This window comes from Temnothorax curvispinosus, unplaced genomic scaffold (assembly GCF_003070985.1).
Source record: "Temnothorax curvispinosus isolate PA1 unplaced genomic scaffold, ASM307098v1 QBEX01009010.1, whole genome shotgun sequence".
Classification (NCBI taxonomy): Eukaryota; Metazoa; Arthropoda; class Insecta; order Hymenoptera; family Formicidae; genus Temnothorax; species Temnothorax curvispinosus.
Window position 1 is genome coordinate 292,572 of NW_020218790.1, and position 18,207 is coordinate 310,778.

The 18,207-nt window shown below is 42.2% G+C and overlaps 2 protein-coding genes across 3 annotated transcripts in view; both read right to left on the reverse strand.

The window, feature by feature from the left end:
* LOC112458587 (ecdysone-induced protein 74EF) overlaps window positions 1–8,964 on the reverse strand; it is a 187,510-nt gene extending 178,546 nt beyond the window's left edge. Inside the window, exon 1 of the mRNA XM_025022297.1 lies at window positions 8,621–8,964. The gene's annotated coding sequence lies outside the window, so the exon portion shown is untranslated. The remainder of the gene's footprint in view (window positions 1–8,620) is intronic.
* Window positions 8,965–15,051: 6,087 nt separating this feature from the next.
* LOC112458606 (anaphase-promoting complex subunit 15-like) lies at window positions 15,052–17,624 on the reverse strand. 2 transcript variants are annotated; one of them, XM_025022339.1, is made up of 3 exons: window positions 17,394–17,624; window positions 17,272–17,322; window positions 15,052–15,501 (listed from the first exon to the last, which is right to left on the reverse strand). In XM_025022339.1, the coding sequence occupies exons 1-3, from the start codon at window positions 17,517–17,519 to the stop codon at window positions 15,277–15,279; spliced, it is 402 nt and encodes a 133-aa protein (XP_024878107.1). In that variant the 5' UTR covers window positions 17,520–17,624; the 3' UTR covers window positions 15,052–15,276. The 2 variants fall into 2 exon arrangements, with proteins under 2 accessions (XP_024878107.1, XP_024878105.1); XM_025022337.1 differs by having other exon boundaries at window positions 17,263–17,322.
* Window positions 17,625–18,207: the final 583 nt, after the last annotated feature.

An 18,207-nucleotide genomic window follows, 5' to 3' on the forward strand; every position in this document is an offset into this window, starting at 1 on the left:
TTTTCAACTGCGGCAACTGCGCAATAAACCAGCGTGCGCATATGTATGAAGTGTATACTGCAAATTTGTCGTTATTTACTAAACGTAAATGTATATGTTCGTAATTTAAACTCGTCCACTTTACGCTTACATCGGCAATGCGTGCCTCATATTTTCCGAGTATTTCGCAAAAATATACATACAATTTTGTCATTTTGCTGATTACAACATAACCGGAAATTACTTGATAATTCTTAAAACAGAACAATGTTGCGAATTCTGGCTGATATTTCTGCATTTACGAATGTTGCAAATTTTTCCATATAGATATATATAGATTATGAATACTTCGTCTAAATGAAAGCATTAATAAAAACCAATTTACGCCTTTTTATTTTTATTCTATGACACGTAATAGAAGTATATATATATATATATTTATTTATTTATGAATAAACAATAGCACAATAAAAATTTACTTTCAAATTAGGAGAAATAGAATATAAAATACTTGTATTTACTTCGTTTCTCTTTTTTCGAATAAATAAATCGAATTACATATATATTTTAATGTGAAGAGAAAACCGGTCCTCTTTCCATAATAAAAATATCAGATCCTCGTTTATAATACGGCATAAAAAAACATCGAAATACTATTTAAGTCCTATCAATGAAGTATTTTAGCGAATTTATCTCACGAACCATTATCGGGAAAGTTCGAACACAACACTGCCGTAGGACATTAAATTACATTTCACTGAAGTCGAACGTTCTTCGGGCCGGTGCACAGCCGATTAGCGACAGGATCGATTACATGATCTTGAGCAAACGTTAGCGGCGGCCGGACGACTCGTGCGAGAAAAAAGAAGCGAGGGACGAGAACCGAAAGAGTCGCGCACTCTCACTTTTCGCCTTCCGAAAACCGAAAGCCGAAAGCGTCGAGTTCTCTCACTTTTCGAGAGACGTCGAGCCCGCGACCTACCTGGTTTGGTGTTAACGTACGGATAGTGGGCCAGTGTCAGGCAACGGCATCATTTTGGTTATTAACACCGCGGGATTTCGGTGAGTCAGAAAAGTGTGACATTCGCACGCGGGGCCACTGGCCAGCAATCGGGCCAATGTTAAAAGTCCGGGACTTCTAGTATCGATTGCCTAACCCTGCTGGTACACGGCAATACACGGCGGGGAAAAAAAACGGAGAGACAGAGTGACTGTATGCGTGCCATGCGCACGAGGGAGAAGGCAAAACCTTTCGGTTCGCGTTATCCTTGCCTTGTATATATATAACGACTTGCCTCGCATATACATAACGATGCGCACGACCTTAGAAGAAAGATGAATTGTAAACACCTCAGGGATTCGATCGAATACTTATACATTCCTCATGTACGTGATTAATAGTTAGAAGTCTGTTCGAGTCACCTGGATAAATAAGACGAAGGAAAATACATTTTTCATATAGCTTACCCAACATTTCATATACCTATATTGCTAAATACTTTCTTCGCGTAAAAAAAGTATGCAGACGTAATTTATCACGTTCACTTCCAATATCCATTATCTTCACTTTCGCGTGTGCGCGTTCAAGTTATTCAATTTTTATTTTATAACTTTAATTCATATTCGTATAATAAAAAAGTAGAACAATACGTAGTAGAATTGTTTTATAGATAAATGTTAAAATATTGTAAAATTATACACAAATTATGACTATTAATCTAATTAATTACGAAATTGTTACAATATGATAACAATTATACTTTTACTGACAAATAATATCTTCGATGTCGCAGCTCAATTTCAGCCTTCCGCGTCGCGTCTTTTTTAATAAGGAACTTTATTCACTCCCGTACTTTCTATTTCTTTAATTAATGCCTTTCATAAAATTTTTATAGATTTTATTTGTAAATGTTTCACGCGCAAAACGCTTGTTTACAGTATAATTTTCGCGAGACACGCGTATATCTCGTTGGGCGCGGAAAGGTTAAAATCATCGTAGGAGGACATAGGGAAAAATTGGAAGTCGAGAAGAGGATACTTCGAATTTCCCCCGCGGTGCAACGCTGGTCAGAACCTGCGCTACTCTCTCATGCTTGCATCGCGATGTAAGCGAACGTTCGTTCGTTCTTAATGTCCGTGCCTGGTGACCCGTGGTGCAAACTAAACCCACCGGAGAAAGTTGCCGGATACTTTCTCGCAGCTCGTAGCCCGCTCTTTGCGCGCCGCGCCGGCCGATGCAATCGTTTATAACCGAAGCCCCGCACTCGACCCGACCGTTCACGAGCGAACGTCTGCTGATGGCGTTTACGGCAAACAGCCGAACGACATGACGCGAACAGGCAATAATTATCTGCCTAAAGTTGGTCGTTATTTCCCCGGACGATTTGATAATCGAAAATGCAGCGTTCGTTTTTTGCAGCGTCAAAACGACAAACGTGTTGATCGAACGAGCGCAAGAATGGAACGGGCATCTTGCAAAAAGATCGATCCATTCTTGGCGCGTCCGGTCCCTGTCGAGCGCGAGGCATTCGCAGCTCCTCGCGGACCCAGCGACTTGATTTACTCGTCCGAGGGAACGAACTCCTCATGCCGGCCGTTCTCGCGAAGGTAGGCAGTTAGATACAGCCGGGCACCACTGAGCTCTATGTATAACCGTGCTATTATGCTCTCGCACAGGTTAGCGCATCGCGCGGGCTGACCTCGTCGTAGGGAAATTTCACGGAGTCCTCCTACGCACATTCGTTAACTATTCATGCTTCGCGGATAGCCCGCGGTCGACCATGATAAATCGGGGCTTACGCAGCGGGGAAAAATGAGGATTCAAAGTCGCATTAAGCGACTCTATAAGTTTTCGTTCGGTTGTCCTAAGTCGCATTTTCGCGTACACAGATACTTGGAAACTCAACAATGGACATCTCGTAAAATTAGATCCGGACCAAAGAGCACGAACGAATACGAATGAACGAATTTGTGACAATGAATATAGACGGCATCGCAAGTACAAACGAATTTACATCGACAAATATATTTCGTCTCTTTTCTTTTGTCAAAGTAGAAGAGAGCTCACTATTTCGATCAACAAATTATTGTTATTATCGTACATTTCGTATTATACCATATAAATTCAATTAATTGAAAAGTTTTATTTAAGAAAAGATTATTGTGTAATTTGGATATGACAGTTCAAGTTTCGTATCAGCTTATATATAGTATACCTAATATCCGCACATAAGAGGGAGAAAATAAAATCAGCTGAGCGATAAAGATTAACATCACCTGAAATGTGCAAATTGATAACAAATAACAGATTAGTAGCAAATTATCAGTTACGGACTTGGCCACGTAAATTCTACGTAATAGTTGATGGTCAGCTTTGATTGTTTGTGATTTGAAGCTACCTATTGTATAAATCTCAACGACTTCATATGAGGATTTTCTATCTTAATTAATCTCTGGAATACGCTAGTAAAGTATCGCATGGTGATTATGGGATATCCTGTTTATATAACGCGAAATAATTTGCAAAAACGCCTCAAGGAAGTGCATAAATTTCATGTAGCGAAAAAAGATGTAGCAAAAACACGACACAGTGGACTGTTAAAGGATAATGAGCGTTGCGCAGAGCGCAGAAGTTCTCTGCGACGGGCAGAGAAAAAAAGGCAGCTTCGCGAGACTTGAGATTTTCGAAAAGTACGCGTCTTCGCGGATGCATCCGACCGTGACGTCGCTTTCGTGCAGCGAAGCCCGCGTGACGTCATTCATTCGATGACGTGTGGTCAACCGCGGTCAATGCACCAAGCCGGCGTTTCTTGCAGGGCACTATAATGCTCGGTTCACTGGCTCCGACGTCGTGTGCGTTCGTTCACGTACACGGGGGCCGCGCGCCGCGGTGCACGTGCGCGCGTACACCGCAAAATACCGGGTGTCCGTAAGGTGCGCTTTTTGCTCGCGATGAGAAAACCCGTGACTCCGAGATTTCGCGCGATTATTTCATTCCCTAGTAGTCATCGTTACATTATCGGTTATCGCGACTCGCGACTCCAGCTAATTCTCTGAATACATTATTAAGGTACTGCGATGGGACATCTCTCAAGGAAGTACACAAAATATACAATATATAAACATATCAAATAAATATATAACAATAAATTGCGAATTGCTATTTTTATACCTGTCGAAAAGATTTCTTTCAATGAAAATTATATATTACATAATTATCTTTCCAGTATACATATTATATGTATATATTTATTCTATTTCGCAAAAAAATTTTCTTTTTGTAATTTTATTTCTACTTTCTTATATTATGTAGATAGATGATACAAGAAACAATAAATTATATTAAATAATATAATAAATAAGAGCACGTCTATAATGATCTTGATATCCCGGGTTTGCGAAATACCGAGGACAACATTTGACTCAGTATTACTGTATTAAATCAATGACGAGATTGTTAAGCCTCTCAAGTTTTGTCGGTCAGGACGTTCTTATATCGGGAAAGTCTACCCACGCCCGTCGTCCGCACCTACACAACAGTATAGGTCGACTAGTAGTAAGTGGCGCGAATTATCAGACAAGTAGAAAAGCCCACTACATGGTCGGCTATAGTCCTGGTAATCAATGACGTGCACGTGCACGCAACTCACCGATTGTTTATGCAAAAAGGAAGCATGCAAACTGATTATGTATCGATGCCGAAGAATATAACGCGCTTGCACTACTAATTGGTAATTTTCTAAAATTATGGGGTGCGCGGAAGACTATACTATCCGACACGCGGAATTAATAGTTTCGCTACTATTGCTAACGGTTTCGCTTTGTAGGAATAGAAGCAACTGGTGTACTTCGTAAATCAATGAAATGTTCTGCCCATGAAATTAACTGTATATATAATCTTGTGTTATTTAATTAAGAATGATGATCGCAATCGGTAAAAAACTGATACTCTATACACTCGCACATACAAGATATTTGAAAACTATTTGTGCAAAAAAAACAATGTTTATAAAAAATACTCCAACTTCAAAAATGTAAATAAAAGTTTATATGTATATGTAGATTTAAAGTAATATTTACAAATTTGGAGTTGAAATATCTCTTAAGCCTTTTTTATATATGCACTATTTTTTGTAATAATCTTGTATAATATTAATTAATTTTGCTTTATATTTTCGTCACCAATGCTGCAAAGATATAATTAATCCTAGTTATACGAGATTCCTTGTGTGGTATAATATGTGATGCAGTGATGTACTATCGAATGTCTCTCTCTTGTATGTCTTTCTATATGCATTGAGATTAGATGCTATTAATTTGTCTGTATGTTAAGTACAAAAAATATTATTTGACATATTAAATATCGCGATAACGAGTAGAATTTCCGAGAGAAAGTTTCGATAAAAAAGTGATTCGCTGCATTTAAAAATTTTATTTCACGCTCGACTCGTGTAATACTCGGTGATGGTCTTTCCTCGGAACTTCCAAGATTTCATCACGATAGAAACGTATTTTCTATCTCTGCCGTTAAAAAAAAATAAACGTACATGTATCTAGAAAGTAGGTGCAACTCCGGTCATCGAAGCAGATGCAACTCCGTTGCATAAGACCGGCGCAAAAGAAAGCATTACGGGGCATTTCGCAGTGCAATCCGCAAGAATGCCGCCACGGGATTTTTAATCGTAATACTGAATACGGATAATCTGATCGGCGATAATCTCGCGCTGTCCAATGACTATCAATCGTAGTGTTCGAGACAAATTTCGCGTATACGTCGTCAGCGGGGAAGATATTAGGGGTTTTAGGCTTACAAAGGCTGAACATCTCCGTTGAGCGCGATGAGCTATCGTCGCTCTCTTTTCCCCCGCGCCCATCGATTTTTTTTGTTCCTTTAAACGACCGCACATACGGGCTCGCGTGTGGAAAGTCGAAAACCGGGAGAGGAAAGGAGAGAAGGACCCGACTTGAGCCGCGTACGAGCCATAGGTAGGCCGCGGCAGCGTGGACAACAAGCGGAGTCGAGTTGAGAGGCGCGGACGGGCGGTCAGAGACCCCGCAGGGCCGGCGCAAACAGCGAGTACGGCATTACCCGCTCGCTCGCTCTCTATCGCGTACCCTGGACCCAACAATGGCGCGACAGTCCTCCCTGCAATCGCGGCACCTTTCATCCGCAGCAAAGCGGAAAAGTCTCGCCCTCGCCCCACGTGCTCCTTTTTTTCGAACTCGAGCCTTTTTCTCCTCTTCATCCCCTCTCGCCCACTCTCTTTTTCCCTCTCTCTATTCCCCCTCCCCTTTCTCTACTATACCTCTCTCACTCATTAGGTTATTTGCGAAACGCGACATAACGTCCCGTCACGTTACATTTTCGTAATGTTTAGAAAAAAAGAGTGGAATGCGAATGTGAAAAAGAAACCACGGCCGGAATGTCAGCCGAGCGATAAGGTGTTGACAGGCCGTTTCGTTCTTATCGCCGAATTTTTACGATGTCTTAAGTCATATTAAGTTATAAGTTTATATAGTATATATACATATATATATGATATTTTTCTATAAAAAAAATAAACTTTTCGATATCGGCGTGATGTACGAAAAAGCGTGTGCGCTCGAAATTTCCGCAAAAACCTTAGGGACAGCTCCTACAAAATGTATATTCGACGACTATCTCTTCTCTAACAAACATTTCCTCGACAATCATCTTTTCTCACAATAGCGATTTCGTCGTAACTAATTTATATGTTAATCAGCATATAGCGCGTCTCTCTCAACCACCGTGGAAAAAAAGTCGCGTTCAGATTTGAGATTACGTCCGATGCGCCTTCGCGTGAACTTGACGAGAGCGACAAGGGAGCGCTCGTATAATTTTTCGCGAGAGGCGTATAGCTATACCTGCTATACGATCAGCCGCGCCGAGAGGGACTTTCTCCGCGATACACCGCGCGCGCCGCGATGCACAGCACACGCGTGTTCTACAAGTTATGATTTCCGCGGTGCTCCGTAAATACGCGGCCGCGACGGCGTGCATTTAGAGCACTCAGCCATGCGAGCTCGCGGCGATGTACTGGACGCGGAATATCGACTTTAATTTCGGCTCCTCCGACGACTTTCTCCCGCTTCGCGATAACTCGCGGGCGCACGCTCGGATGATTAAAGCTAACGCCGTTACAAAGCGAAGCGCGGCTAATCACGCGAGTTGTTAAACGACAGCTGTCCCAAGCGCGTCGTAAATGGGAAAAAAAAGGATAGTAAATCACGGAAAACAAGAAGTCGCTCGTACGCGCGTTAAATGGATTTCCGAGACCGTGAACGGCAATGTTAATGGCGAAAAAATACTGACAAGATATAAAAAAATATTGTGATGAAAGAGAAGCATCGAATATAAGTTAACAACTACGGCGCTACAGATTTAACCTTTGCGGTTTTCAAATTATTTTTTAAATATAAATTTAAATATAACTTGTATAAATGTATAAGAAAATAAAATATTTCGTCTTCGAGATTTAATCTATTCAACAGTTTTAATATAAATCGAAGAATTTTAATTAATTAAGAAATTATGGTAATCACGAAGAAAGAGAGTTTACTCATCATTAGTTCGAATGCTTAGAGAACTCCTAGACCAGTCAAGTTACGGATTATTTGAGGCTTAAATCGAATTTGAATTCAGAAGCTTAATTTATGTGCCATTCATTAGTAAATGGCACATAAATTAAGCTTCCGAATTCAAATTCGATTTAAAACCGTAAATTGACTGGCCTATAATATCAGCAAAAGATTACCGCAAAGCACTGTGTCGAATGCAGCTCGACATAAGACCGCAAAGGGTTGATACGTTAATAGTGAGACAACTTACGGAAAACAGATATTCCGAGAGATTGTTCGAAATTTTGTAGGATATCGTCTTATTCAAATATGTGTTACATTCGTATCGATATAGAATTTGTAGCGGTACGATACACTTTGGCTCTGCCAAAATTAAAATATGTACATATATACGACTTTTTAATGATATCGATCGCGGCCGGCACGGGCGCGGGTAAACAACTGCGAGATAAAATATCGCGGAGGGATATTCGAAATCGAAATTAATCACGGGAAAACGCCATCGCGGGCGACTCTCGCTCGCGCTCGCGAGGAGCGGCGCCAAAAAATCGGGTCGACGCTTGCTTTTTCTGCGACTTTCGGCCAAAACTTTCGACGCCACGCCGACGTCCTAGTCGGTCTGGATCCGCGAGGGTCAACGATCCCTCTCTTCGCCCCGATTTCACCGGTTTCGCCTAAAAGCGCAAACGGCGCGGGCGCGGCGCGGCGCGCGCGCGCTCGCGGCTTTTCGGCCCGTTCTCGGTTATAACGACGGCAATTTTTGAGTTACCGCGAAAACCATAAGTAAGAGACGAAACCCAACACCGCCTTCCTCCCTCTCCTCCGCCGTCGCTCTCCACGGGTGGGGGCGACGCGAGTGCGATGCCGCGATCCACACACCTCCCGGTAACACTATCCACTATCCTCCGCTCGCGCGCACGCGAGGGGGAAGAAAAGGGAGACCGCGCGAATCGGCGACTCGACGAGAGAGTCGCCATGTCCCTTTTCCGTCCTAATTTTCTCGATACGAAAGATAAAAAAAACACTTGAATGTTTCACTCACCGTTCGACGACGCGCCGGTGACATCTGGACGATGCTCCGCTTCGGAAACTCCGGTCCTCCTTCCGCTCCGACGAACGATAGCACGCACGCAACGTTACGGGGAAACGACGGAAGGCGAAGCCCTCTCCCGAATCGCAACTCACTTCAAGTCACCACGAGAAACCGTGACAAATGCACCCACACACTTCTTCTCTTTACTCCGGGGCCGGTGGTACGATCTGTGCGCCGGTTGTTAACGTCCACTGCCGAGGGCGAAGGGCCACGCGCGACACACGCCGGGGACTATCGTCTCGCGAGGGGGGCGGGGGGGAAGGATCACGAAAAGATCGACGTCCGTGAAGATGGACGGGCGGCGCCGCGGCCGGCCGGTCCCGTCGGTGTCTTCGACGCTCGCGAGCTCGCGCTCCGCGTCTCTTTCTCTCCGCGCGCCGTGCGGCACGTGGTCACCGTGGTTAACAAAACGTATATACTCCCGAACGTTTTACGGAGTGGAACGAGCGAGTGCAGTCCGTGCGCACGTCTCGCGTGCCTGTAATCGCGCGTCCGACTGAACGGTCGAACAGCCCCGGAGTCCGGAGTCTCCTCGCCGGTCTTCAGTCTTCTCGCTCTTCCTGCTCGCGCCGCTCGCGCCTTCCGTCGCGCGCACGCCGACCAATCGGCGCTCTCCGTCGTGCGCCCGCGACAGGGTATGCCGCTCTCGTTTCTCGTGCGCCGCCGCCGCCGCCGCCGCTGTCGCCGCCGCGCACGAGACGGCGAATCCGTCTCTCTCTTTCTCTCTCTTTCTTTCCCTCTCAGAGATATATTTCGATTTAAGATTATCGAAAACGCCACCCCATATACGCAGTATCGACGCGTCGTGTCGTCGACGGTCATGCCGGCTAGAACGAAGCCAAAAAATTCCTGTAACAGAAAATTTGAAAAACGCGATGAAAATATATCTCGCTGGGATATACTATCGTTTAAAAACTATGATCATTAACGGCTTAACGGCATCGAGGTTAAGCTCAGCTACGCAAACGTGTCGCATATGTCTCACCGATTGTCAAAAATATATAAATTTTTTATTTTTTTTATTACAGGATTATAATATCCAAAACGTATAAAATGTTAAGCAAAAGAAATGCCCCGTACGAATTCGCCACTGTGCACGCTGCCGCGCTCCGATCTCTCCATTTCGCTGTTCCCTTTCTCTCTCGCGCTGTTCGCTCGCGTTTTTCTCTTTTCACTCACGACCGTCTACTTACTTTTTCCTATACTTTCTTCACCGCGAGCTTACGTAATCGCCGGCCGCTTCATTGAAACACTGTTACGCGCTTTCAAGTTCCTCATCTGACTCGAAATCAGCCGCAGTTATCCAATTCGATGTACATACTCGCTTTCCGATCGTCCCGCATGACTTTCTTCCTTTCTCTTCTTACTTCTTCGATGCAGAATCGATGTTGTCCTCGCATTCATCATCTTTCTCTCTCCTGCTCCCCCGCTTGTGCGCAGCATCCTCCTTCATTTCTCAAGAGATCGATTCTCCCCATTCTTTTCTCCACCGTCGTTGCACACGCCTTCTCCTTCCCTTCCCTCTCTCTTTCTCTCTCGGGACTCCTCCTCCTCTTCTCTCATCCTGGGTCATCCGCCCTTCTCTCCGTCGTTCCGTTTCTTCTTCCCCGCCCTTCCAACTTTCTTCCATCTTCCGCGACGTCTTCTCGCCGATGGCATCGCGGAGGAAGTTATCTCACATATCGCGTTATGCGAAATGATTGCAATGTTTTCCAAATCATAATTTTCCCGGCGTCTTTTTTAAACTGATATTTCTACTATTTTCAGTTTTCAATGGAGAACGTTTATCGTGTGCGCGTCTACCACGCAACATCATCTGTATATATGCTTCTTTTGTAAGATATCACTCAAAACTTAATAAACGCAGTTTATCCTCAGCCCCTCGGCCCCTCGTTCCCTTGCTCTCTCGCGCCTTCGGCGAACAGCATCCTCGTCGCTGCCAACGTCGCCGTCGCGAGAATTCCGACCAGGATTTATTATCTCTTATACGTCGCGCAGCATCTTTTGAGGCAGGTTAGGGCGCTTAACTCGGCATTAGCGGTCGAGAGGTTTGCCCCCCCCCCCCCCCGAGGCCGGTGTAACCGCCGTTCTACAAGAGAGAAATCGGTCCAGCGTGGCGATTGATTTTCACGTGGCGCGATAAATCAACGATCGAACTTCATCGTGTAAATGGCCGTCTGGTTTTACGAGTTTTTTTCCTCTTGCACAAAGAACGTTCGAAAGACCAAATTTGTACAGGATATTTATTATGCCCACAACGCAATAAGTATCGTAATGCGCCTTGTAAAAAATGCAAGTGTCTGTATTTGCAATGTTAAACTTAAAGCAATAAGAAGTATTGCAGCAAGAAAAAATGTTCAAAACTACGTATGTAATTACGACAGAATTAAAAAACGCTTTTATAAAAGGTTTACAAAACAACTTTTAATAAGATAATATTAAGACTTGGTATATTAAGAAACCACAGCAGAGATCAGTACTTGATTTTTTTATAAATGGATAAATAACTAAAGACTCTCGATAATGAAATTAATAAATAAAAAGGATTGAGAGTATAACGTGGGTAACAGTGCGTTAATATATTATCTCAACTTAATTATTAATAAGATACATAATTATACATCGGACGTTTCGGCTCTGCCATCTTCAGCGATGCGGTGACAATTAAAATAAAAAAATAACGCGACTTTATTTTTCAAGTTATATTAATTGTCAGCGATCTCTTTTTCCCCATGCGCCGCTTCGCTTTCCTGTCAGAGAAACTCGAGAGCAGCGAATGCAAAGAAGGGTATCGCCCGAAGACCTTGGATAAAGAACTCGGATCGACCTGCATGTAGGCCAGTAGGTCAAGTTGACATTAGCGCAGTGAATCACGTAGCAACCATCGAGAAACCCTCTCTTCCCACGTGCACTTCAAATAGCGTCCCTAAGTTTCAGACGCGCGTGTTTCGCCGGGAGGCGAGATAATCAATCGACCTCAGCTGATAAACAAATACGCGTATAGACTAATGACTCTCATTAATTATTACCAACTGTTATTAAATCAGCGCAAAATTTGTAGAACCATTCCTGAGTGTGCTTGATCATTATCTTCGTAAAGAGCCTTCAAAGAGCCTCCCTGCTCATAAAATATTTTATTCCGAAATATTTTCGTATTTGTAATTTAGAGATTTAGACAAATCAGTTAACCATATCGATCGATTAACGACTTACACGCAAGTTCTGTTTCGTCTATTAATTTTCTGATCGATAAATATACTTGTATACTTCTTTGTACATCAATCCGAAAACAAAATCTTACATTAAACAAAGGTTGCGAAGGCATTGAGAGATTAGAAAAAGAAAAAGGAGCTTAAAAAGTCTGCTCGAAAAACAGCACGCCATAATCTACCGACGAATTGCCCAGGAATCGTGAGGCAATCGGATAATTCTACGCAGACGATTCCGCCTGCCTAAACGCCAAGATTTATGTGTCTAATATGACCGGTATTAATTCATAAATCCAGACGGTATTACCATCCGCGAAACTCGTGATTCATAAATCTCGGGATTTATGCGCGTATTCTGAACGCTTAGACACTTTGTGCGTGCGTAACTGTCTTTGGAAACGTAATATCGTCCGAGGCAAATTACAGAATTCTAATCCTGAGCGTAGCGAGAAAGAATTTGTGGTTCTCTATCTTCTCGTCGAGAACATAAATTTAAACAGCGAGAGATATTTCAATATGCGTAAATATTGTTGAAGTATTCCTTTGATACCAGAAGCGATGATAGATTCTCAGCAATTAAATTCTAAAAAATCACGAATGATAAAATAAATTAAATATTATTTACCAAAGCAACTTAAAACATTGTTGCTTTTTGCTGTTACAAAAGTACGCTGTACTTCCAAAAGAGATCAAATGTAAATCTATTTCAAAAACATATTTATATTTAGCTACATAATATAGTTGTTTTACTAAATATCAATAGATTTTTGCGAATACTATTTCTATACTACAAATTCAGATTTCAATCAGATAAACTAAAACGAAACAGAAAAAAATCTGTCTTGCTATCAACTTTTACTCAACTTGCAAATTCGTGAATTTCCATATTTTAATAAAATCTCTATTTATTATGATATTATAAATAAATATTGAAAAATAAATATTTGAAATAATTATTTCGTTATCTTATCACGAACATTCAAATAGCTCTCGAAATGATCAAGAGCTATTTTAATTTTCAAGAGACCGTAAATTCTGACCAAGAAAAAAATATTTCCGATCGATGAGAACGAGATTACAATAGTCTTCCATCACATTTGGAAAATATTTTTACAACTTTTCTGGTTGTTTTCGAATTCCAAAGAATTTACAAGCGCTAATAATTAAGCACTATTATTATCAGAGATATACAATAGGAATCGAAATCGCGTACTATAATATAATTAAATCCACGAAATTATTTAAACCGCACTAAAAATCAATTGCAAGATTGCTAGAAACAGAATAGAACAGTATTAGATAGCAAAAAGATTTTGACATATTTATAAGAATTTAGGGCACGGTATTTTAGGATAGAGTAGGTTATTAGTGTGCAAATGTTGAAGATAGGTATACATCCAATCGATCAGTGCGCTCTTTCTAATAAGTTATTTAATTTGATCGGCATTAATCATTTCTCACTATATCGACGATTTTCTTCATTATCTAAGACAATGCGAACACAAGAATAAGTAATAATAAACAAGTCTATTAAGCAAAGCAATCAACTTTGATTGCACTATGTTTAGGATACATAGAAATGCGTATCGAAGCGATGCGATCACGCTGAATTATCTGAATTACCGGCGCGAGACTTTATCGCGCGTTGGCACGAGCACGCCGAACGTAGTAGATCGATATCGCACAGCTCAAACGATTTAATATGCTAACGAATGATGCGCGTTTGATTGCGCCGCGGATCACGACTCCACGACGAAATTCCTATTCGGCGAGCAGCCGATTTTTGCATTTTTCGCCTCGCAAGAATCCACAGTGACGATCTTCGTCCGATCTCCGGGGAGGAGAAGGAGGAGGAGAACGTTGTTGCTAGAGGAGGAGGAGGTGGTGATGGCGGTGGAGGAGGAGGCACACGGGTTCGCTTTTGCCTGAGCGTACCCGTTCGTTCACCCTAGCGGGGGCACCAACCTGGCTTTACTTCAGTTACACGCCGGGAGAGCTGGCGCGTTGTGTATACGTATACACATGCATATATATGTAAAAAACTATGCACACATATATAAAACTAGTTGTATATAAAAGCATATACGTAAGACATGTACATGAATGTTCGCACTGGAGCCTAAAAATACGAGAAAGACCGTGAAAAATTAAGTAACGAAAGCGTCCGCGTGATTTCTTATTCCAAATAGTATCGTTGTACCGTAAGCATCTAGAGTTTGGCTAAACGTAAAATATACTCGGACAATTCATCGAGTCATTGACGCTATGACTGTGCTTTTTCTCTAGCGTGAACGAGGAAGGGTAATTAACATCACCGTACGACTGTTTAAACATGGCTTACGATTAGACGTAGCTAAAACACCTCTGTGTTGAAAAGAAGACTGCTACCGGGATTGAAAAATCACGGCCGCGATATCGTTACTCAATTTTCACTCATTTCTTTCACTCTATCGCTGCAACGCCTTTAAGCGCACATTTCGGGACACCTTGTATAAAGGCATATAATACATTCTCGCGTGTACTTACACCTAGTATAGGTGGGTACACGGGGAGCGTACTGAGAGTGTCCCGGTCGAGCACGACGCGATTCCACGGCCCTTCGCGAAAAGGAGAGAAAGAGAGCGAGCGAGGCAGTACCAACTTCGCCAGCCCGTTCCATGGAAAGAGAAGAAGAGAGAGAGAGCGAGACGGGACCGTAAAGGCAAGGGAAAAGGACGGACGCTTTTGTTCGACCGCTCCGGACGCAGCGCGAGTCGCTCTTCTCTTCGGAAGAGGCTCTCGACGCTAGGAATGAAGACATTACTGTCCGCGAGTTATATACTCCGTCGACTGTTTCCAGCCTGGAAGAGCGGAGGCTCTTCGGTCCGCGAGGAGGACCGCCTGCGACGCCTCGCGCCGTCGAATTCGCTGATCGTGCAATTTCCATCCGTCACGATGGAATTTGCACCGCTTAGAGTCGACGTCGGCTTACGGCCGTCGTCAGTCGGGTTCTTGACCTAAGCGTAAGCGCGAGCGAGAGAACGACGAAATTTCGATCTCGGAATACTGACTGCTCGTCGAACGACGGAATCGCGATGAAAAAATCGGATTTGAAAAAAGCGACACTTTACTGTCGTCAAAACGGAGAAAGAGGAAGAGAAAGTTAGGGATAGACCTTTAATCATTCACACATAAAGAATGGATAGACCTTTAATCATTCACACATAGAGAATAGATAGACCTTTAATCATTCACACATTAATACCATCGATATCATCTATAAAACTTCCAATAAATTTATAAACTATTATCAGTATTAGAACGATATATATATATATAATTATTACTTCGCTAAATAGTTAAATTATACGAAACTCGTGATCACAAGTATGTACATTCGAATCGAATACGTAGAGATTAAGAATAACGAGTTAAATTCGATGCGTTGACCATCCGGATGGATACGGGAGCGGTCACCGTGTCCGTCGGACTAGACCTCTGCGGATGATGAGAATAACTGACTTCCATGTCGATCTCGTCGAGCTCCTCCTCCTCTTCCTCGTGGGTATCCGACTCGTCCTCCTCTTCGCCCTCGCCCTCCTCCTCCTCCTCTTCCTCTTCCTCCCCCTCCGATCCTCTGAACTAGATTTTTCATGCGCCCGAGAGAAAGTTGTAATTAATATTGTATATTAAGTATCATTAATCCGTTTCAGTTCCGGTTTAGGCATTTCCTCATGTCGAACGTGTCAAATCTAGATATTCGCGAATCACAGAGCTGTGTGTGACTACAGAGCTGTGTGTGACCACAGAGCTGTGCCTAACAGTTTAATATTCCAAGTGTTCGATAGATGTGCGACAGATTAAACATAAGACTAAAAAACAAATAACACAAATTATATACAATATTAATTAATAAAAATATTTATAATATTACGTATGTACAATATTGATAAATAAAAATATGAACTTAAACACAGCCATTCGTGCACGAATATCTAAATGCGATGCGTTCGATCTAGGAATGTAAGAATAATTGAAAGGTATTAATTGACACCGGATATGTCTCGGCAATGTGTCTCCACAATTTCGTTAAACAGTTCGAAATTTACTCTTAATTAGTAGACTACCATACCGATGACGATGACAGTGTCCAGTTTCCGACTGATGGTAAAGAAAGTGAGCACATATAGTAACCACATTAAGGGGATCCTGCAGTGGCAACTACTGTTGCTGCTCTTCTTGTCATTCTGCATCCGTATTTGCCAGCATTACTAAAATAAACTTTCGATTTTCGATGGATCTTTTTTGTACGCATTGAATCTTATTTCTACTTGCACGATATTATTCCTACATGTTTTCCCAAGGGAGAGTGATAAACATTATGTATCAACTGCAGAATTTTTGTTTTAAATAAATATTATCATCAGGTGACAGCGGTATGTGCCCAAATAAGTAATATTTTTAATTTTTTGGTGTTTTTGATATAAAATCGTGTTTGTTACCTTAGATTTTTGTGCGGACTAAAATTCTGTGAAAGATTTTTGCAATTCTATAGAGCCAATTAAAAGATCCATCTAAAAACGATAATGTCGGTAAAGCGTACGGCTGCAGGATCCCCTTAAAGACGAATGATTGCGCAGGCACTTAATTTCCCTCATCTGAGGGATCTAACCCAAAAAAAAAATGATGGCGCCATTTGACAGGATATGATTTTTATATTGCTATTTGTGAACCGTTTAAAATTTTAAATATACCTAATCTTTTTATCTATTTAATTTTTTACTTATTCAAAACTTGCATCTCGAAATCACTTATCTCTCTCTATACAGGATTTTTATTTATTAAATATTAAGAAGCTATTTCTATAATATTACAAATTTCCAGAATTTGCAAGATAATTTAAGATCTTGATTATCACATTCACAAACAAGATTTAGGAATCAATTCGTATTTTATATATTTATTCAAGTATTCTGATTTTTTTTTTTTGCTGCTTACTTACCAAACAAATGACATTATGTTGTATTATGCCAATTATGTGATCGTATAATGCTTAAAATTAAATAAAAAGGAAGATCTTAGCACTAATCTCTCTCGCTACATAATATATATCAATTTATCTTCTATTTATCATTCTGCTTAAAAATTACGAGACACCTGCGTTAAACCGACAATCGGCAATCGACTCCAATTTAACAATCGACTCCGACAATCAAGCCGCACCTTTACCGAATGGCCAAAATGCACTTGCGTGTCGAGAGGCGAGAAATAAGCTCGCGTATCTTTGACAGGAAATATCGAGAGAAATTAACCGCGTCGATAACCATGAAACGGCCAAATAACCAAATAATACAGTTGCGCGATGGATACTGGTCGATGAGGTTTTAGGTTAGGTTAACTTACGTCGCTCACCGTCTTGCCGATCGGAATGTGCTCGTAGCCCTGCACCCGCACATGATCCCGCTGGAATAAACGCAGAGGAAATGTAAGACGCGTTACGGGCGAGAGCCGCGCTCGATCGTTCACGCACTTACCCAGGCCTGGTGCTCGGCTTCGAGAGCGGCGACCTCGCTCTCGTCGTCACAGGGTCTATCGGCGTTGAACCACAGCGGGTCGGTCGCCCGCGGCCGCAAGTCGGGCCACAACGGTCTGATCGACATCGCGAGCGAAATCCAAGATCCGAGGACGAATGAATCGCGGCGAGAAACCTTTCAGTGGATCCGCTCCCGGTTTCGACACTTTCGACTGCGCTACGGAATTCGAACGCGAAACGCGACTAACCTAGCGCGCATGCGCGAGCACGCCGCGCGCTCGCGGTAAACGCGTCTTGCACTTTCCGTACTTTCTGCGCTCTTATCGAAATCCCGAACCCGCGAAAAAACGAATAATTATGAATTATGATATTAAAGTCGTGCAATCACAGATGCAATCGTATAACTCCGAACACGATGATTTGACGCGCTACGATGAACATCCTCCGGTATTTGAGATACATTCATGATAATTCTTCATGTGCAAGATTCACCTTTGGACATTAATCGCGGGGCGATAGAAATATGATTTATGCGTTTTGAAATTACTTGCGATTCGAAATCCATCGTGGGACACGTGATTCATGAATGAAATCAGCTATGATTCTCCAATATTCTACATTCGCAGATGTAGCACGGACGCGCACCAAAATAATGTTTTATCGGCAGTGTCGGAAAATGAACGTGGCTACGTAGTACCAATTTCGAAAATGGATGTACTGACGATAGTGTACAGGGGCTTTCGTCGCTTTCGACGGTCCCACGAAAAAGATCGAGATGGCCTCTCTCTTCAGGCTTCTCTCTGATACATAATAAC